The 21,936-nt window shown below is 38.1% G+C and overlaps 2 protein-coding genes across 4 annotated transcripts; one reads left to right on the top strand and one right to left on the bottom strand.

Moving 5' to 3' along the window:
* Positions 1–514: 514 nt before the first annotated feature.
* Positions 515–14,492, top strand: TIMM9 (translocase of inner mitochondrial membrane 9). Its single transcript, XM_002913017.4, has 5 exons — positions 515–643; positions 2,979–3,063; positions 12,373–12,437; positions 12,819–12,914; positions 13,859–14,492. The coding sequence occupies exons 3-5, from the start codon at positions 12,399–12,401 to the stop codon at positions 13,991–13,993; spliced, it is 270 nt and encodes an 89-aa protein (XP_002913063.1). The 5' UTR covers positions 515–643; positions 2,979–3,063; positions 12,373–12,398; the 3' UTR covers positions 13,994–14,492.
* Positions 5,661–21,714, bottom strand: TOMM20L (translocase of outer mitochondrial membrane 20 like). Of its 3 annotated transcripts, none has more exons than XM_034642675.1 (5): positions 21,522–21,714; positions 21,354–21,397; positions 20,410–20,491; positions 15,429–15,571; positions 5,661–9,598 (listed from the first exon to the last, which is right to left on the bottom strand). In XM_034642675.1, the coding sequence occupies exons 1-5, from the start codon at positions 21,655–21,657 to the stop codon at positions 9,545–9,547; spliced, it is 459 nt and encodes a 152-aa protein (XP_034498566.1). In that variant the 5' UTR covers positions 21,658–21,714; the 3' UTR covers positions 5,661–9,544. The 3 variants fall into 3 exon arrangements, with proteins under 3 accessions (XP_034498566.1, XP_034498567.1, XP_034498568.1); XM_034642676.1 differs by having other exon boundaries at positions 5,661–10,817; positions 21,522–21,712; XM_034642677.1 differs by lacking the exon at positions 5,661–9,598 and adding an exon at positions 14,449–14,502 and having other exon boundaries at positions 21,522–21,712.
* Positions 21,715–21,936: the final 222 nt, after the last annotated feature.

Below are 21,936 nucleotides of genomic sequence, written 5' to 3'. Positions count from 1 at the left end.
GACACAACACGCATGCGCGCCGAGAAAATCATCCAAAACAACCAACCAAAAAGCTGAACGCCCTCTGGTGTTCTTCCCTCCCTCTCCGGGTGGAAACAAACTCCCAATGTAAAATGTTTAAAACGTGCGAATCTGGTTTTATTTTTTTTAAAGCAGTACATTGCCCCACAAGACCTCAACATTGAATAAAACTGGAAATTCTCATCGGAGGCCCGCATAGGTCCCGACCTAACTGGCAATACCACTTCTGTTGACTAGGGACTGTTTACAGTGTAGCTCCTGAAGACCGTTAGGGACCTGAGATTAAGTAAATTAGTTTTAGAAAAACTCTCGACAGATTCGGGTGGATGGTGGTGTAGAAGTCAAGAATAGAGAGGACTGACTAAGCATGCAATTACAAAACTTAATCCTTAGAGAATTTTAGAATTCACTGAAGATAGCGGCTTTTCCTCCAGAGTTCCTTGCGTTGTAACGAATCCGCGTCTTAAAGTCTAAGGGCTATGTGACATAGCCTCTCCCACGTGTTCTCTCCCATCCAGCGGCTGCGGCGCCCGCCCTGACCCACACTCTCCGCCCCTAGACTCGACTGGCAGCGCAGCCCCCCAGCCTCGCACTGGTGTCGGATGCGAGAGCCTGTGCTTAAGTATGGTTTCTTTTCTCTGCCCTTAGAATCCCGGGTTCCCAAGCGGGGGGCAACAGGTCACGCTCCGGGAAGGTGGCGGGATCTCTGGAGGAGGCCGCCGCGTGTACGTGGGACTGGGTGGGGGGGTTGCGGAGACTGGCAGCCCGTCCCAGAGAGGGTTTGGGAGCTGCCCAGGGACCGTATCACTGGGGCGAGGGTCCGAATTTGAACCTCTGAGCCATCCCCAATCCGGGTTTGGGGAGTCGGGGTCTTGTTTTGGGAAACTGAGTTAAATGTAAAGCATCCACGCGGTGACCTTGAGCTGATAGGAGACCCACCTTTAACTGACAAATCTTTGGACAATACCATGACCCCATACCCCTTATCTGATTTGCTGATTTTTGAGGACGCACTATTTAAACGTTTCCCTTCAAGCATTACTAAAGATTTTTTTTAATTTATCAAAACAAAAAAAATGTAATCTGCTGTTAAAGTTAAATAACAGTTTATTTCTGCATCTCATCTGTCTACTTTCATAGAAAAAAAAATCTTAGAATTAAAAGGGACCTTAGGTGGCTTAGCTTTGGAGAACCTTTTAATTATTCTTGATACATTTCTGTCATTATTTCTTATGTCAGTTACATTTCTCTCTTCATTATTGGGCTCCTAGGTACCTGTTTGTTCTATATTTGTTTTATAATGTAGGTGAATTAAAAGATACAACAATGTCAGAGACTTTGAAGATAGCTTAACTTCCTTATTTTCCAGCTGAAACTTAAATACGAAAGAAAAGTGACCTTCCCTCTGTAGTCTGTAAGGCGTGAGGGTAGGCATAGAAACTTATTAAAATGACTTAAATAAATGATTTGACTTGGATCCTACAAACCCCTTTCATATCAGACCTGGGGTTAAAACCCAAGTAGTCTTGCCCCCATCTAGTTCAGTGCTCAGAGGCTCAACCCTTCAGGCCTGGAAGCCACGCTTCAAACCCAAAAGCAGTAATCTTTCAAAAGTATTTTTGCCCTGATTAGTAATAAGCTGAGTTGGGGTTGCCAGTTAATCAGACATAATTCATTAAACCTGCTACAGATAATCTAAAGCAAAGGGACATGTGCCAGAGCCCTATTTTGTATCAATCAGACAAGTTCAGATCAATTTAGACATCTGACCTATCAAAGACAATGATAGCCCTGAAACAAAAAATATGGCTCACAAAATTTTCTTACATTTCTTTTGTGTTGCTTTTAACATCTTATTTACTTCCTCTTTCCCACTCTCATATCTCCATACATAACATATATAAATAGATACTTTTTTTGCTCACTGGTTTGCAAGTAAGTTTCAGACATGACCTTTAACCCTAATTTCTTCAGCATGTATCTCCTTAAGAACAATCTATTACATAGCCACAGTAAGATTATCATACCTAATAAGGTAACATTCAGATTTCTCCAATTATCCCAAAAATGTCTTTATTTTTAACTCAGAAAAAATTTTTTTGATTCAAGGTCCAGAGTTCACACATTGTTTAGTTGTCATGTCTCTTAGTCACTTAATCCAGAACAGCCTTTCTACCCCTTTTCTTTATGACTAACTTTTTAAAAAGACTAGTCTAGTTGTCTTACAAATTGTTCCACATTGTGGATTTTCCTAGTTATTCCTCATGATCAGAATCAGATCAGACACTTTTGGCAAGAATACTACATAGTTGATACTGTGTCTCTATTGGTTATGGTGATGATTGCCTGATCTTTCCAATGTAAAGGGACTGTTTTCCTTTGGTGGTAAGTAACCTATGGAGATACTTTAAGACCATGGATATATCCTGATCCCCAACTACCTTTCACCCAGTAGTTTTATCATTCATTCATGATTCTTGCCTGAATCACAAGATTACCAATTACCAGTACCAGTCATGCAGAGACTAGGGTCAATTATTGTGATAATGGCCAAGGACATGAGAAAAATCACTTATTGTAAACTTATTGTATAGTTTGAACAGTATTAGAAATTTGGCTCCAGACCTGGTACAAATCCGCATGTGATTCCAAAAAAGAAATGGAGGACATCTCCCTTGTCACATCCTAGGCCTTTGGTTGTTTTGTTTTCAGAAATTTCTGGGAATTGTTTGTCCTTGTGTGTTTACCTAAACATACTACCTGGAAAGATTAGGATATTAAGTACTTCTTAATACATATAACACATATGCTAAGGAATTGTAACCTCAGAATAGATTGAGGAAACTACTTTCATTTATTGAAAACAATTTAGCCAACAGAAGTTTAGATTTCATCAAATAGACTTAGAGCTTGAAGAGGCCTCTCAGTAGTTATATTGTAATCCCCTCATTTTTCAGGTAAGAAATCATTCATTGGAGACATTGAAGCAAAGGTCGGACAACTAATTTTCCAGAACAAAAGGAAACTCATGCATCAGAAAAGGTTTGAATTGATGACTGATAAGATTTCTCTTTATTCTTAAGTTCACTAGTTTTATTATATATTTTGTTTGACATAAAAATAGCATTGTTATGATCATTCCCAAGACCTAAGCCAAAGAGTCTAGAACTTTCTTGTCCTTTCCTTCCCTCTGCAGGTTTCAGGGATATAACCATAAGATAACCTCTGATAGGATATTTGCTTCTACAGTAACAAACATTTGCTCTAATAGCTGAAAACTAGGACTAAATCAAAGGGCAGCCACATTGCTTCTACCTGTTTTCACCATCAGGTGGTTTGTGTGGCTGTTGGACTTTGTCAGTCAGCACAATTTAGTATTAAATAACTGTAAAATACAATGCCCCAAGACTTAAAAGACCCCAAATTAGCAACTAAATATGAAAATCATTGACTCAATTATCTCCAATATTTTCTAGGAACAAGTGTTTATAATTAAGTATACCAGAATCTTGATATTGGTGACTACAGAGAAGAGCTTTGGAGACTTAGACGGACTTGAGAAAACTGAATCAGTTGTAGGTCTGGGAAGATATTTGAAAAAAAAAAAAAAAAAAAATATATATATATATATATAATTGAATGACTAGAGAAAAGAAAATCATAATGTTAACATAGGAGTATTGAATAGAACTATTTTGTATTTTCCAATTCTTAAGAAATTGATTAGTCATAATATGATAAACTTTAAAGGAAGAGATATATACTATTAATGACTATGTTAAAAATACCAAGAAAATATATATATATATATTTTTTAGAGATTTTATTTATCCATTTATTTGAGAGAGAGAGAGAGAGCATGCATGCAAGTGGGGGTAGGGGCAGAGGGAGAAAGAATCTGAAGCAGACTCCACACTCAGCACACAGCCAGATACGGGGCTCGATCTCACAACCCTGAGATCATGACCTGAGCCAAAACCTACAGTCTAACACTCAACTGACTGAGCCACCCAGGCGCCCCCCCAAGAAAATAATATTTAAATAAAGTTCATACCAAGAACATTTGGGGCACTTCTCATTTATATGTTGTCAAAGACTTCCCAATAACAACCATCATTTGTCACCATGAGTTGTATACTAAGGGGCAGATGGGGTAGAGTCAGTACAGCGTTACCAGTCTCTGAAACTTAACATTTAAAGATTTCATACCTTCTGCCTTTCTGAACTCTAGTTAAAAAGTGATTATATATGAATTTTAACCTGAAGAAATAAAAGGATAGGAATAGGAAAAAGAATGGGATTTTGACACCACAATCAGTGAACATGCAAATTTCTAAGGTTTTTATAAGTAAGAAAATCAGATCTGTTTTTGTTTTTGGTGTAAGGTGTAGAAACACCAGTGTCCTGAAGTACAGTGAATGTACTATACAATTCAACAATTCAGAAGGCTCACGATCTTATGGATGAACTTTTGTCATTTCAGCTAGAGGCCTATTGTTCCGTAATACAGGTTTTATTGCCCTTGTATTTTTTAAATTTTATTTATTGTTACTTACTTAAATTCAGTTAATTAACATATAATAGTATTATTTGTTTCAGGGGTAGGGACTGTGATTGATCAATCTTATATAATACCCAATGCTCATTACAACACATACCCTCTCCAGTGTCTTTTACACAGTTACCCCATCCCTGGGCCCCCCCTTCCCTCCAGCAACCCTCAGTTTGTTTCCTATGACAAGAGTCTCTTTTGTCTCCCTCTCTGGTTTCATTTTTTTTTTTTAATGTTTCTGGAGGGCATCCTGAAATTTATTTTTATTAACATATAATGTATGGTTTCAGGGGTACAGGTCTGTAATTCATCAGTCTTTCACAATACACAGCACTCACCACAATACATATCCTCCCCACTGTCCATCACCTAGCCACCCCATCCCTCCAGCCCCCCCCCCCAGCAACCCTCAGTTTGTTTCCTGAGATTAAGAGTCTCCTTATGGTTTGTCTCCCTCTCTGGTTTCTTCTTGTTTCCTTTTTTCCTGTGTTCCCCTATGATCCTTTGCCTTGTTTATTAAATTCCACGTACCAGTGAGATCATATGATAATTTTTTTCTCTAATTGACTTATTTCACTTAGCATAATACCCTTTACTTCCATCTACATCATTGCAGATGGCAAGATTTCACTTTTTGATGGCTGCATAATATTCCATTGTATATATATATATATATATATACCACATCTAATTTATCCATTAATCTGTCTTTGGACATCTGGGCTCTTTCCATAGTTTGGCTGTTGTCGACATTGCTGCTATAAACATTGGGGTGTGGGTGCCCCTTCAGATCACTACATTTGTATCTTCGGGGTAACTGCCCTTGTATTTTTTAAGTTCCCACAAAACAGTGTTTCACTTAACACCTATTTTCCCAAGTTATCTGACCAGTTCTTGGATCTTTTCAGGCTTTTTTTTTGAATGAGAAGCCAAAAGAACTCTAGTTCTGAGCGTTTGCTAACACTTAACTATACTGCTCACTGCATCTTGTTTTTCAGCAGGGATTAGACAGCTGGACAACTTCATTTTTTTATATTAAACTTTTTATTTTGAAATTGTTATAGATTCACATTCAGTTGTAGGAAAAAATGCAGACATACCTTGTGCCCTTTACCCAGTTTTCCACAGTGGTAACATATTACAAAACATCATACTATCACAATCCGGATATCGATGATACAGTCAAGATACAGAACATTTTCAATACAGAAGTCTTTCATTTTGCCTTTTTATAGCAGTACTCACTTCCCTCCTACCTATATCCCCTCCTTAGCCCCTGACAATCACTAATATTCTCAATTTCTTTAATTTTGTCATTTCATGAATGTTATATAAATTGTATAGTGTATAACATTTTGGAATTGGCTTTTTTTCACTCAGCATAATTCTCTGGAGATTTATCCAATTTTCATGCATCAATAACTCCTTCCTTTTTTATGGCTGAGTAGTATTCCATGGTACTGATGTACCAGTTTCCATTCACCTACTGAAGAACATTTGGGTGGTTTCCAGTGTTTGACTATTACAAAGAAAGCTTCCACATACATTCACGTACAGGTTTTTGTGTGACCATAAGTTTTCATTTCTCTGGTAAATGCCAAGGAATACAATTACCAGGTCATATGGTAGTTACATATTTAACTTTCTAAGACACTACCCAACTGTTTGCGGGAGTAGCTATATGATTTTACATTACTACTAGGATTATCTGAGTGATCCAGTTTTTCCACATACTCACCAGCATTTGGTGTTGTCACTATAAATTGTAGTATTTTATGTTTACATTTAAGTTCCTGATCCATTTTGAGTTAATTTTTATATAAGTCATATATAAATGAGAGACTTAGTTTGAGGTTAAATTTTTTCTTTTGGATACAATTGTTCTAGTACCATTTGATGAAAAGGCTATTCTTCATTTCATTGCTTTTGTCCCTTTACTAAAAATCAGTTGGGCATATTTGAATTCTGGGTTCTCTGTTCTTTTCCATTGATGTATGTGTCTGCTACTCCACCCATAGCACACAATACTGATTACTGTAGCTCTGTAACAAGTCTTTAAATCAGGTAGACTGATTTCCCTCATTTTATTATTCTTTTTTTAAATTTGTTTTACTATTTTAGTCCCTTTGCTTTCTAATATAAATTTTAAAATAGTCCCATCTATATTTACAAGAAGTCTTCTTGGGACCTTGATAGGAATTGCATTAAGCAGTTAATTTTTTGTTAATTTTGGGAAACGGGACATCCTTCCTATGTTGAATTTTTCTATCCATGAACACAGTAAGTTTCTCCATTTATTTAGGTCTTTGATTTTTTTCATCAGCATTTTGTAGTTTTCAGCAGATAATTCTTGTACATGCTTTGTTTGATTTATCCCTAAATTTTTTTTGAGTGATTAATGGTATTGTACTTTTCAGTGTCTTCAGTGTTCACAGCAAATATATAGAGATAGAATTGATTTTTTGCATGCTTATCTTGTATCCTGTGACTTTCCTGAACTTACTGGTTCTAAGAGTTTCTTTGTAGATCCCTTGGGATTTTCTATGTTCACACTTATGTCATCTGCAAAGAGATACAATTTTATTTTCTTCCTTTACAGTCTGTATGTCTTATTTCCTTTCCTTGCTTTACTGCGCTGGGTAGAACTGCCAGCAGTATATTCAGAGTGGTAAGAGCAGATACCCTGCCTTGATCATAATCTTAGGGGAAAATATTTAGTCTTTCACCATTAACTACAGTTTTTTGTAGATGCTCATTATCAAGTTGAAGTTGTCTTTTCCTTATTTTCAGAGAGTTTTTATCATGAATGGGTGTTGAATTTGTCAAATGCTGTTTCCGCATCAATTGATATGATCTCATCATTTTTCTCCAAATACTTCACCAGTCCTCCATCTCTGGAGTAAACTCCACTTATTCAGGGTGTATAATTATTTTTATATATTGCTGAATTACATTTGCTATTATTTTGTCAAGGATTTTTATGTCTATTTTATGAGGATATTTTCTATAATTTTCTTCTGTGACCTGTGGTTTTGAGATTTAGATAATACTAAATTCATGAATAAGTTGTTGTATTAATATATATTGGAGTTGTTGTGCTATTATCCTTTTGATGTCTGCAGGGTCTATGGTGATATATCTTGTTTCATTCCTTACAATGATAATGTGATTTTTTTTTTTACTACCCTTGCTAGAGGTTTGTCGTTTTAATCTTTTCAAAGAACCAGCTCGTTGTTTTATTGACTTTTGTTGCACTTGTTTTCATTCTCATTAACTTCTGCTCTTTATTATTTCCTTCTTCTACATATTTTGGGTTTATTCTGTTCTTTTTCTAGGTGCTTGAAGTGAAAGTTTAGATTGTGAATTTGAGACCTTTATTTTTCTCTATTATATGCATTTAGTTGTCAGTTTTCCTCTTCGCTCTGATTTCGCTGTGTCCCACCAATTTTGATGTGTTGTATTTGCAGTTTCATTCAGTTCAATAATTTTTTTTTCTTTGAGACTTCCTCTTTGACCCATGGATTACTTAGAAGTAGTTTATTTCCCAAATATTTGGAGATTTTCCTGTTATCTTTCTGTTAGGATTTCCAGTTTGATTTTATTGTGGTCAGAGAACACATTCTGTATAATTTCAGTTCTTTTAAATTTGTTGAGGCTAGTTTTATGGCCCAGGATATATGGTTTATCCCGGTCTGTGTTCCATGGGCACTTGATAAAAATGTGTAATCTGTGCTGTTGGGTTAAATGTTCTATAAATGTGGATTGTGGGTTGATAGTGGTTTTTTTTCTGTATCCTTGTAAATTTTCTTTCTAGTTCTGTTGATTGTTGAGAGAAGAATGTTGAAGTCCTCAATTATATCTGTCTCTTTCTCCTTTCAGTTCTACTCTGTGTATTTTGCAACTCTCTTGTGTTTGGTGCATATCCATTTAGGATTGCTATGTTTTCTTGGTAGATTAATCCTTAAAGTCCCTTTCTGTCTTGTAATTTCCTTTGCTCTGACATCTACTTTGTCTGGTATTAATATATCCACTATTTTCTTTTGATTGTTTGCATGATAGATCTTTTTCTCTCATTTTCAACCTGTCTGTATCATTATATTCGAAGTAAATTTCCTAGAGACATCATGTAGTTGGTAATGTTTTGTAACCCATTCCACCAGTCTTTTTTAATTGATTATTGAGACCACTTATATTTAATGTAATTGTTTATTAGGGCTTAAGTTTGATATTTTTTATTTTCTGTTCTGTTTCTTTTTCTTGCCTCTTCATGGATTTCATGAGTATATTTTGGAATTTCATTTTGGTTTATCTATAGTATTTTTTAGTATGTTTCCTTTTATATCCTTTTTAGTGATTGTTCTAGGTACTATATGATACTTACATACCTTATCACAGTCTAAAGGTGTCAACACCAGTTTCAGTGAAGTGTAGAAACCTTACCTCCTTTTACCTTCACCATATTAATATATATTTAAAACAACATTAGACAGTTTTATTTTATAATTTTTGCCTCAACTGTCAAACAGGACACTTAAGAAGAGAAGGAAAGTGTATTGTACTTACTCATATTAGTTATTGCTCTGTTTTTCCTCCTTCTTGATGTTCCAAGTCTCGTATTATCATTTCCTTTCTGTTTAGAACTTTAATTCTTCTTTTAGGGTAGGTCAGCTGGCAGCAAATTCTAAGTTTCCTTCATTTGAGAATGTCTTGATTTCCCCTTCATTCCTGAAGTGTATTTTTTCTAGATACAGGTACTGACTTGACTGACGTCATCGTAATTGTCTTCCCCCTTTAGGTAAGATGTCACTTTTTGACTTGCTACTTTCAAAATTTTTTGTCTTTAGTTTTTAGATTCTTGGCTGTGCTTTATATTGATGTAGATTTCTTTGTGTTTATGCTCTTTGGCATTCATTCAGCTTCTCTTGGATCTATAAATTTATCTCTTTGCCAAATTTGGGGAGTTTTCAGCCATTATTTCTTCAGTACTTTTACAGCCCTGCTCTTTTCTCCTCTTCTTCCAGGACTCTGTTGGAACAAATATTTGATCTTTTGTTACATTCATATAGGTTCCTGGTACTCTGTTCATTTTTTTCATTATATTTTTCTGTTACTCAGACTGGTTAATTCTATTTTCTGTCTTCTGGTTTGCTGATTGCTTCCTCTGTCCCCCATTCTGCTATTGATGCTATCTGTTTGGTTTATTTTGGTTATTTAATTTTTCACTTCTTAAGATTTCCATTTGGTTCTTCTAATATCTTGTTTGTTTCAGGCATATTCGTAACTGCTCCTTGGAGTATTTTTTATAATAGCCGTTTTAAAATCTTTGTCAGATAATTCTGAATCTGTCATCTCAGTATTGGGTATATATTGTCTTTTTTCATTCAGTTTGAGATTTTCTTAGTCTTTGGTATGATGATTGATTTTTTTATTGGAACTTGGACATTTTGTGTATTGTGTTATGAGGCTCTAGATCTTGTTTAAATCTTCTTTTCTAGCTGGCTCCTTTTGCCACTGCTTCATTAGCAGAAGTAGCGGAGGGGGCATGCTACCTCATCACTACTAGATGTAGGATAGAAGTCCAGGTGCCTCACCCTGTCACTTAAGGTGTATGGCAGGTGGTGTGCTCCTCCTACTGCTGGGCAGGAGTAGGAATTACGGCTCTCTAGCAGGCCTCCATTAGTATCACCCTGGCTGAGAGGGACTGGAGTGCCTCAGTACTGCTCCCCACATCGTCTCCATTGACACCAGAAGAGGGTATGTGAACTAATTACCATGGAACAGTAATGCAAGCCTTGAATCTCAAAGAGGCCTCCTTTGATACCACCCAGAGGGGAGAAAGAAAGGTACCTCATTACTGCCAATTGAGGTAGAAGTCCAGGCTCCTCATGCTGTTTCTACTGATGGTTGTTGGGGTGGGGGAGCCCTCATGAATGCCCACTAAGGATGAAAGTCCCTGCTTCCTAATCTCCCTTCTCTGAAGTGTGGGGGACTGAGTGCCTCATTACAGCTTAGTCAGGGTGAAAGCCTAGGCTCCTAACTTGGCTTATGTTAATGTGGGTGGATGGGGGATGCAGGTCGCAGTGTTTTTGTTTGCCTGAAGTACACAGTCACTGTTTGAAAGTTTTCTATCTTATAGGCTTCCCTTTCCTGGCCCTTTGGCTAGAGAGGGCCAGCTTTGGGGAGATGGGGGATTTTGACTGTGCCCATTGGCAACTGCAGATTGCTGGCTTCCTCAGCTCCAACTCTGTGATATAGGAGACAAAAAAGAGAGAAAAAGAGAAATTCCCCATTGTTTTGTTTCTCAGGTCCCAAGGGCCCTGGCCAATACACTTCCTTGTCTCCACCTTTTAGAGTCTTACAGGTATTTTATGTGTCATGTCCAGGGTTTTTAGTTGTACTTAGTTTGAAGAACATGGAAAAACACATCTCTTGTTACATCTTTCCAGAAGCACAAGTCCTAAACTGCACTGTATAATATAGAATCTTCTGTCTCTTTGGTGAGTGGTATTTTTTTTTAAAGATTTTATTTATTCATTTGACAGAGAGAGAGACAGCCAGTGAGAGAGGGAACACAAGCAGGGGGAGTGGGAGAGGAAGAAGCAGGCTCCCAGCGAGGAGCCTGATGTGGGGCTCAATCCCAGAACGCCAGGATCACGCCCTGAGCCGAAGGCAGACGCTTAATGACTGAGCCACCCAGGCACCCCTGGTTAGTGGTATTTTATAACAGCACAGCAATACTTGAAAAATTGAGAGCTTCAGTAAATTGTTGGTACTTTTCAGGTAGTTTGTATGGTAAAGACATATGCAGTTGACCCTTAAACAACAACACAGGTTTGAACTACACCGGTCTACTTAAATGCAGATTTTTTACAGTACTGTACTATTAATGTCTTTTCTTTTTTCTTTTTTTTTTTTTTGAGAGAGAGTGCATTATGGGGGCAGAGGGAGGGAGAATCTTAAGCAGACTCCCCGCTGAGCATGGAGCTCCATGTGGGGCTCGATCCCACAGCCCATGAGATCATGACCTGAGCCGAAATCACAAGTCTGAGCTTAACCGACTGAGCCACCCAGGCGCCCCACATCAATGGTGTTTATTAACAATTAATAGAAACTTTGTATTTATCTAGAGATAGTAAAATAATCATTATTTTAAGATTTTATTTATTTATTCGACAGAGATAGAGACAGCCAGCGAGAGAGGGAACACAAGCAGGGGGAGTGGGAGAGGAAGAAGCAGGCTCATTGCAGAAGAGCCTGATGTGGGGCTCGATCCCATAACACCAGGATCACGCCCTGAGCTGAAGGCAGATGCTTAACCGCTGTGCCACCCAGGCGCCCCAGTAAAAGAATCATTATTATCACAGGTCAAAGTTACATTAGCAACCAGTGGAATAGTTAAACTTAAGTACTTGCAGGAAGACAGCAGAGATCTCTTGGTTTCCCTTAGAACTCTACTAGGAATGAGGCTTTAGCAAGTAACCTTACAAGATAACAGAGCAAGCTGTCTTAAAACTGGAGATTTAGAGGGGGGCCTTTGGGGCCCATAGCCAGCATTAAAAAATCTAATTCTGTAAACTGTAGGGTTCTTCGTTGCCATTAATGACCCTGGGGGATTGTGAGGGGAGGGGGAATATAATTACATACTCTGTTAGAAATTTATAAAAGAAGAACAGTAATTTCAGGTAAACTTTGTTTCATTTCTTTTCATGAACTGTTCTTGTTTTAATTACCTAAATCTTTACCTGGCCTAAAAATATTTGTTCACGGACTGACAAACTTTTTCTTAATTTTTAAATCAGGTGACTAATAAACATACCAAAAGAATATGGCTGCACAAATACCAGAATCTGATCAGATAAAACAGGTAAGGTATTACAATTAACAAAAAAGAATTTTGCAAAAAATTTAAGGCATAACTGGGTGCAACCATGTCAGTCATTGATCTCACAAAATAACTTCATATTTCATTTCTAAAAATGAACTTTAAATGATATGAAACATATTTATTTTTCAGATGATTTGACAGATACCCAGGAACGAATAAATATTCAGCTAGAAAACTGGACTATATTTTGTAGATCATACCATACAGGTCATATTATGCCCAATTGAGTTAGTCAAAGAACTGTTGATTTCAAGTATTACAGGGTATTTTCCCCAAATATAAAACATCAGTAATTAAAGTCTCAAAACATCTTTTGTTTTAAAAAACCAAATATTAAAGAATGTTCTGATTTGTTCATAGTTTAAGGAATTTCTTGGAACCTACAATAAACTTACAGAAACCTGCTTTTTGGATTGCGTTAAAGACTTCACAACAAGAGAAGTAAAACCTGAAGAGGTATGAAAAGTGTTACCCACTAAAAATTCTCTAAGCTTGTTGTAAACAATAGAAATGGGATGCCTCTAACCATTTTCCTTGTTCCTAGTTATTACTGGAATTTGGGTTACTTAGTATGTTCCATTGCTCAGAGGAACTGAAGCAGTCAGGGACCCATGGGATTGAATTTAATGATCCCAAATTTAATAAGACAGTCATATATACTGTAACATGGCAGATTTTTATTTTTATTTTATTTTTTTGATCAGATGCCTAGGGCTTGCTGAATTACCATCCCGTAGCAAAGATTCTTGCTAAGTAGCTTTCAGTCAAGATGGCCTGGCTAGAGAAACGTGATATGGCTCTTCTGTCTGATGCTGACAACTCAAGTTAATTTTGGAAAAAGCAGAGTTTGAATATAGGTGGACTCTGAAAACTCAATCCTATGAGAAATCTTAACTTTCAGTATCCTCATCAAAACATCTATATATTGGCTAAAAGTGACATAAACTTCCTCCAGTGTAAGATGTTGATCAACATTCATGCCAAGAACATATAACCAGCAATCAACAAGTCCTTGTTAAATAAATGACAAAGCTTGAAAAATGCTAAGTATAATATTATTCTTGTTAAAAAGAAATGTTGAAAGTTAAGAATGTGTGGAATGGAGTTTCTCATTAAAAAGGAACAAACTTACTCCTGGCAGAATGAGGGCTGGAAAAGGCAGGGACATACCATTGTTTTTAGTGCTTTCAAACTGGTAGGCATTCAGTATATATTAATTCTTATAAGTGGATAAAACTAACAATTGAAAGCTATGGTCACTTGCTACTCATTCATACCATTTAGTTCTCATGTATTCAAAGAAAAGTAAAATACCCGTTGGTTGTTCATTTAGAATACGTGCACTTTTTAAAAATTAATAGTTCTTTTTTGCCTCTTGGATCTTCTCTTTTTATTTCTAGACCACCTGTTCCGAACATTGCTTACAGAAATATTTAAAAATGACACAAAGAATATCCATGAGATTTCAGGAATATCATATTCAGCAGAATGAAGCCCTGGCAGCCAAAGCAGGACTTCTTGGACAACCACGATAGAGAAGTCCTGATGGATGGACTTTTGATGAAAGATTGCCAGCAGCTGTCGTGATGGAAATGAGGATTCATCTGATAGAATCCCCTGAAAGCAGTAGCCACCACATTAAACTGTCTGTCATGACTTTGGCAAATGGAAACAACTGGAGAAACAAAATTGCTATTTACCGAGAATAATCAAAATAGGAGGTCTTATTGTTCAATGAAAATAATAAGATGCAACATTTGTTGAGGCCTTAAGATTCAGCAGCTTGGTAATTTCATTAGAAAAATAAACCATTGTTTCTTCAATTGTGACTGTTAATTTTAAAGCAAAATATGTGTCAATCATGTATGAGATAGAAACAATTTTTTATTACTAAAAGTAAAATAAATGGAAATATCACTGAGCAGTTGTTTATATTATATATAAAGTACCATAGTGTTCTGACTGGACTGTGGATACGTTGAAATGTTTTTCAATCACGATCATCCTCCAAGTATTCCTGTTCATTCATGTCTGCCTCAAATTGCTGGTAAATACATAAAATAGTTACTTGCTAATCATTTCAATGCACGATAGTTTTTTGCCTCCCTTCTTGTGTCAGGGTGGGGATTAGACATTTGTGTCCTATCCATATTTTTCATATGTCTACAGGAAACATCCGAGACTACCTTGGGAATGTGTAAGAGTTGACTATTATGCTCTAGTGGAGACTGTGTTTTGTTCAAAAGCTGAGTCCAATATGAATGATTCTGAGTCAGTCCAACATTATACAGTGTATTCTCAGCTGTGATGTGATCAGTGCAATAAAAAGTGAACCGAAGTTAAAGTAGTGTCTTATGGCTAAATGAATCCTAAACAAATCCAAGCATCTGCAGGAAATTCTAGTTGATGCAAAAATATACCAAGAAATTGGTAAATGTTAAGTAGACTAACACCCACTAGTAAATTGGCTTATGAGTGGATTTCATTTGGTATCAATCTAAACTTGCACTTAAGAGAACACTAATTTAAATTAGCCTGGGTTTCCATTACCAAAGTGATTTCTATGTTTTGTCATATTTGAAGCCAAAAGAATTATTCTGCTTTGATAAATTATAGTTTTCTGTATTACATCTAATTTTTAAGGTATTACATCATTTAACTAACAATACCATTTAACTTATAGGCCTCTGTTTACATTGCAGTCAGTAATCATTATGTCTTTGAAGGTACAAAAACAAAATATTAACAATGCTACCTTTAAAGTTGAAATGTTGCAACATCTATAAGACTCAACAAAATATACAATTCACTGTACTTGTTTCATCACAAGGCAAGAAAAGCAACCAAAAATTCAGAAATTTTACTCATTTAACTCCCAACCATACACAAACTTTGCTATTTTTATGTACTCAAGCCTAACATTGCTATTTACTGTGTTCAGTTAGCAAAGACAAATAAGAATGTGCTCACCTGGCAAATAAGGGGAATTTTGTGCAACAGCATCTCAAATACCTGTGGAGGGAGTGTGTGTTTGAAAACCTTCAGAAGTTCCTGTGGTTGTCCACACACTAAAAGGGCATTGCTGAGATGTTCAACCCCCAACTGATGCTCTCCTGAAACAGATTGATAAGGTTTAAAGCAAAATGTTAATGTTCTTCCAAATAAACATTCCACAAATTACCAAGAAAGCACCAAGTATTAAAATGAAAAAAAAGCTATCAAACTAGAGACTCCTTAAACAAGTCTTAACAAGAGTAAAGACTATAAAATGTTGAACTGCCCATTAGATTCACTGTGATCAACCTGCAAGATGAATAATTTTATGACCCAAATTACTATTAAAAAGTGCACTCTTGCTTTAGAAATGTTTGTGTTCGACAATGTGGGTTCGCAAGAGGGGGTTATTAAGTGTTTTTTAAAGGTTGTCTTCTGCTGTTACTGATAGGAGATAAGTTATCTGTAACTCTACATGTGTAATTGATGAAATATAAAGGAAACACCTGATGTTCTGGCTAAATGAGACTTAAAAAATAGATTGTATTATCAAAGAGTTTGAAACGGTTTAGTGTAAAAAATTACATAGGGGAAGAAAAGGTTTATGAACTTTGATTTCTAAGTAGTTTTAAGATGAGTTTTAGGATGATGGACTATAAATGAAAATTTATGTAGTATGGAAATTAATCATAGAATTTCTGTTTAAATTATAACATGGAATCTCTTAGTCTCACTACTTCATTCCAGGCAAAGGTCAGTGAAATGATTTAAATATTCAGAACTAATTAATGCCAAAATTAGTAATTGACCCTAATTTTCTGAACCTTGAGACCACAGTGTGCTGCCTCTCTTCAGCTGTTACATAATTTCCCATTTATTGATTGAAATACGTGGTCATCTGAAACGTGCATGATGGACAGAAAATATTGCTTCCCAGATCTGTATTAAGTTTAAACTGAAAAACCATGAGGAGGACATTTCTTAGATGAAATACTGTGCTAGTGTTTCACTAAAAGGTTTATTTTATTAAAGATTATTTATTTTAGGGGTGCCTGGGTGGCTCAGTCGGTTGAGCATCTGCCTTTGGCTTGGGTCATGATCTCAGGGTCCTGGGACCGGGCCCTGCATCAGGCTCCCTGCTCAGTGGGGAGCCTGCTTCTCCCTCTCCCCTCTGCCCCTCCCCCGCTTGTGTTCTTTCTCAGTCAAATAAATAAAGTCTTTAAAAAAAAAAGATTTATTTATTTTAGAGCACGCAAGCCGGGGGATAGGGGGCAGAGGGAGAGAGAGATCTCAAGCAGACTCCCTGCTGAGCACAGAGCCTGATGCAGGGCTCCAACTCACTACCCTGAGATCATGACCTGAGCTGAAACCAAGAGTCAGACACAACTGACTGAGCCACCCGGGTGGCCCTAAAAGGTTTATTTTAAATTATAAAATTACAGCTTTGTGGAGATGACACAGGTCAAAATACTTTGGTTGTATTAAACCTTTTAAAGAAAGATAAGATAGTGCCTCCTGTTGGGGCACCTGGGTGGCTCAGTCAGTTAAGTGTCTGCCCTCGGCTCAGGTCATGATCTCAGGGTCCTGGTCCCGAGCCCTCCATCGGGCTCCCTGCTCAGTGGCGGGGGGTCTCCTTCTCCTTCTGACCCTCCCCACTGCTCATGCTCTCCAGTTCTCTCTCAAATTTTTTTTAAAAATTAAAAAAAAATAGTGCCTCCTCTCTAGTTGATAGAGCTAATGTGACACAAAAACAATATTCAGTTTGATCAAGTAAGTCAAACAACTAATAAATTCAATCAAATCAGCTAACAGAAATTTCAATCAAAATTATTGGCTTTATGCTCTTATGTAGACATAACGACATATGAGATGGCTATAGGACTAAACGACTTGACAGCAAAGTAATAAAAATTGGGGGTGTGGCAGAGAGGAGTGGAGAAAATTGAAAGGATTACAGAAAATTAGATGAAAAATTACTGCATTAGAACACTAGTTCTCAAATAGTGTATTTTAATAACCTAGAGAGTTTTAAAAAATACTAACACCTGGGTTCCATCCCCAAGATTCTGATTTAATTGGTTTGGGGTTTGGTGGGGATTTAAACAAGCAACCAAGACGAGAACTCCATTAGAAGTAAAATACAGACAAACATAACCCTTAAAGAGCTAATTCATCAATTTAGGGTTTCACAGAAATAATGTTATCACCATTAAGAGGTAAAAATTCTATTTTTTAAAAGATTTTATTTATTTATTTGAGAGAGAGAGAGAACACAAGCAGGGAGGGGGGCAGAGAGAGAGGGAGAAGAAGACACCCCCCCCGGCGCGCGCGCGCTCGTACGTACACACACACACACACACACACACACACACACACAGACACAGACACACACACACACACAACAGGGAGCCAGATTCAGGCCTTGATCCCAGGACCCTGGGATCATGACCTGAGCCGAAGACAGACCCTTAACCAACTGAGCCACCCAGGCGCCCCATTATATAATATATTCTTATTCACTTTATGCTTAAAAGTTTTCATGTAATAGTTCGGTTAGACTTAGAGGTGAAGATGTTACAAATATTGAGACAATTAAAACAAAAATTGGTTTTTACAATTTTTATCTCTGGAGTGCCTGGGTGGCTCAGTTGGTTAAGGGTCTGTCTTCGGCTCAGGGCGTGATCCCGGTTTATGGGATCGAGCCCCGCATCAGGCTCCTCTGCTATGAGCCTGCTTCTTCCTCTCCCACTCCCCCTGCTTGTGTTCCCTCTCTTGCTGGCTGTCTATCTCTGTCGAATAAATAAAAAATAAAATCTTAAAAAAAAAAAATATATATATATATATTATTTAAGTTTTTTATTTATAATTCCTACTCTTTCTCTCGGAATATTTTACTATCCCAATTCAAAAAATGTTAAAGGCAAAAAAAAGGGTTTAACTATTTTAATTGCCTGTATGTCCAAGCAGTATTCACACTTAGGAATTAATCCAGAGGAATTAATTCTGTGAGGCCCCCAGTTTTTTTTTCAAGATTTGATTGATTGATTGAGAGAGGGAGAAAGTGTGCACACACACAAGCAGGAGAGAATCTGAAGCTGACTCTATGCTGAGATGCTGAGATCATGACCTGAGGGGAAAGCAACAGTCAGACCTCAATCAATGAGCTACCCAGGTGCCCTGTGAGGTGTCTAGTTTATATAATTGGGGAGGGCACTTTTTTTTTTAAGATTTTATTTTTTTTCAGTAATCTCTACCCCCAATGTCGGTTCAAACTTACAACCCCGAGATCAAGAGTCACATGCTCTACTGACTGAGACAGTCATTTTGTCTCATTCAAAAAGAAAAAGACATTTTTTTTAAGAAAAAGAATATAAAATTATGAATACAAAATTGCTAGGACTCTTCCCAGAAAATTCAAAGAAGCTTGTGCAAATGAAGGTCCTTGAAGTTTATGCTTTACTATCTTGTATAAAATCACTCCTGTTTATATCATTTAAGTCATTTCTAACTATTCATTTGTCATTTTTAAGATAATTTTAGCCTTGGGGTGCCTGGGTGGCTCAGTCATTAAGCGTCTGCCTTTGGCTCAGGGCGTGATCCCGGCGTTATGGGATCGAGCCCCACTTCCGCCTCTTCTGCTGGGAGCCTGGTTCTTCCTCTCCCACTCCCCCTGCTTGTGTTCCCTCTCTCGCTGGCTGTCTCTCTCTGTCAAATGAATAAATAAAATCTTTAAAAAAAAAAAAAAAGATTATTTTTAGCCTGTTTATAAAACTTCCCAGAAGAAAAGATTAGTACTGAATAAAATACTAAAACGTCCAATTATAATGATTAATGTGCAAGGACTTATTTTTTTCATTTCTCAAAACCTTTATTATGGTATTAAGCCACTGAATTAAAGTAAAAATCTTGGGTATTGCTATGAGTTGTCCAGGATTTTGACTTTATGTTTTCATAAATTCTGGAGGACGCTACCTCTTAAATGCAGGGTGAAAAAATCTTTTCAAAAAAGACAAAAGAGCAAAAAACAGCTAAGGCACTGTGATGAGAGGAAATTTGCAACACTTGAAAAAAAGATATATAAATGGGTGTCATGCTGATTTATCCAGCAACATCATTCATCCCTTACAAAAGAAGCCTGAAAACAAATTATTGTCCTTTCCAGGGTTTAACACCAGAACAAAGGCATGATTATTACATACAGCATTTATAAAATATTTATATTATCTACCATCATTTTACCTAACAATATTGTGAAGCCTTCTCAAAACTGTGGAATTAGGTGGGGATAAATTATAACTCGAAATACAGTTTATGGCCATTAAGTCCAAGGTAGCCCCTACATACATCACTACATTAGACATAGTACAAGAATGGTCATCTATGATGATTTCATCATCAAAAATAAGTAATTGTGCTAAGTATACACTAAGAATGCAGGAAAATTTTTATAAAACAGTTCAAAATTTTTTAAGTTTTAATTCATAAAACATTTGGTCATTTGTAAAAGTCATTTACTTAGAATTTTACCTGACAATAAATGTAGTGTTACTGTATTTGGCTTTGCTTCTCCATCTGCCCATTTCCAAGACTGCCACATAAACCTGAATGCTATGTGTAATATGGTGAGATGAACAATGTGACCAAGTGAAAATCTCCTTAACTAAAGCAAGTTGGTTAACACATCTAGTTTTTTTTTTTCCTTAGAGAGAGAGAGCAGGGGTGAGTAGGGGTAGAGGGAGAGAATTTTAAGCAGGCTCCACACTCAGCTCGGAGCCCGACATGAGGCTCAATCTCACAACTCTGAGATCATATCTGAGCCGAAATCAAGAGTGGGCTTAACTGACTGAGCCACCCAGGTGCCCCAAGTTTTTTGACATACAAATAAATACCAATTAAATATTTTTTCAATATATATTATCATAAGTAACTGCTTACAAAAGAGTATTTACATTCTCACCTCTGGATAACCAAAGTTGTCCCATTTGTACCTCTTGCAGAAAAAGTTCTTGCAATTTTTCATTCTTTGCTGGATCCCACAACTAAAAGATTCACAAAATTTTTAACAATGAATAAAGAATGTAAGGTATAGGGGTTACTGATCAAAATTATTTAATTTTTATTTAAGAAGCATATCTTGAACCTAATCTCTTAAATCCGAGGTACGATAAACACAGTTGTTCTTTATAATATTTAAAACAACTACTGAAGATGGAATTACAATTTCAGGCAATTAAAAAAAAAAATCCGTGGCATATTGAAATTAGGTCGAGATGCTTGTAATAACTCTCATCTGTATTTTACCCAGCTTCCTAAGTACACATAGCAGAAGTCCTTCTGTAATTAACTACAAAACACCTAGTTTTGTAGGTTGCAAAACTGTTTTCTTGCCTAGGGTTGTAACAGTGTGTGTCGATTTGGCAAAGGGCATGGCGAGGGGTTGGCAGGGTGGTTGGTGGTGTTCAGAAGCACGCTGTAGTTTGCTTCAGCGTGGCCCAGGACGGTGACCAGACTCACAGGATGGCGTCACCACTGGTACCCTGCCCAGGGCTGGTCTTTAAACGTTGGTAAAGTGGACAATCCTTGACCCAAAATATCAACTCCCCTGCCAGTCACTTCAGCTTGTTTTGTGTTTGCTGTCCCCAAGAATTCTCTTTTTAAAATGGGATGAGCCATTTCATAACTCCAAATGGTTCTTCCTTCCTCCCCTTTCTTTTGTAAGCACACAATCAAAGGGACACCTAGGCCGAATGTAAGCGGGGCGGGGCGGGGCGCGGGTGGGCAGAGAGGCGGCGGGAAATGCCTGCTCCCAGGCCAGCCCGGGACCCTGAGGCCCGGCCACAATCTGCACCGGCCGGGAGCTCACTCACTGTAACGCCACCTCGGCGTCGCTAAGCACTTCACCTGGGCGCCCCGTCTCTCAGCCTTCTGCTGCTGGGCTCTTCTTTCTGCAAACACAAAGCGGCACGTGCTGCTCTGGAGCCATTCCGACGCCCGCGTGCGCTCCGCGGAGCCCTCGCCCAGTGGGCCGGCCCGCCGCCCACCCGGCCACGCCGCCGCGGTCGCACTCACTGTCCCGCAGGCGGCGCCTGAACGCGGGATCCCCACGCCGCTTCCGGTCGAAGTAAACACAGTAGCCGAGGAAGGCGACGGCGCCGCAGGCCGCCAGAGCCGCCAGGAGGCCGAGGACGGTGCGGACGCAGGACATCCGGCCGCGGGCGTCTAGGAGCCGAGCGTTGGGCGCGGGAGGGGCGGGCGAGCGCGGGGAGCCAGCCGGACGGCCGGCAGGGGGCGTCGGCGCGGCGCTCATGCGGGCGTCGGGGCTTCCTGTGCGCCCGGCCGCAGGCGTGCGGAGCGGCGCGTCGACGCCTCGTACCGCGGCCGGCCGACCGAGGAGGAAACCGCGGGTCCGAGAGGACGTGTGGACGAGGTCTCGCGGCCACCGAGTAGCAGAGCTGTGTTTGAATCAGGTCTGTCGCACTCCGAA

The sequence above is a fragment of the Ailuropoda melanoleuca genome, chromosome 14 (assembly GCF_002007445.2).
Source record: "Ailuropoda melanoleuca isolate Jingjing chromosome 14, ASM200744v2, whole genome shotgun sequence".
In the NCBI taxonomy this organism is placed as follows: Eukaryota; Metazoa; Chordata; class Mammalia; order Carnivora; family Ursidae; genus Ailuropoda; species Ailuropoda melanoleuca.
The sequence above is the reverse complement of the archived record's forward strand: the minus strand, read 5'-3'. Positions and strand labels throughout refer to the sequence as shown.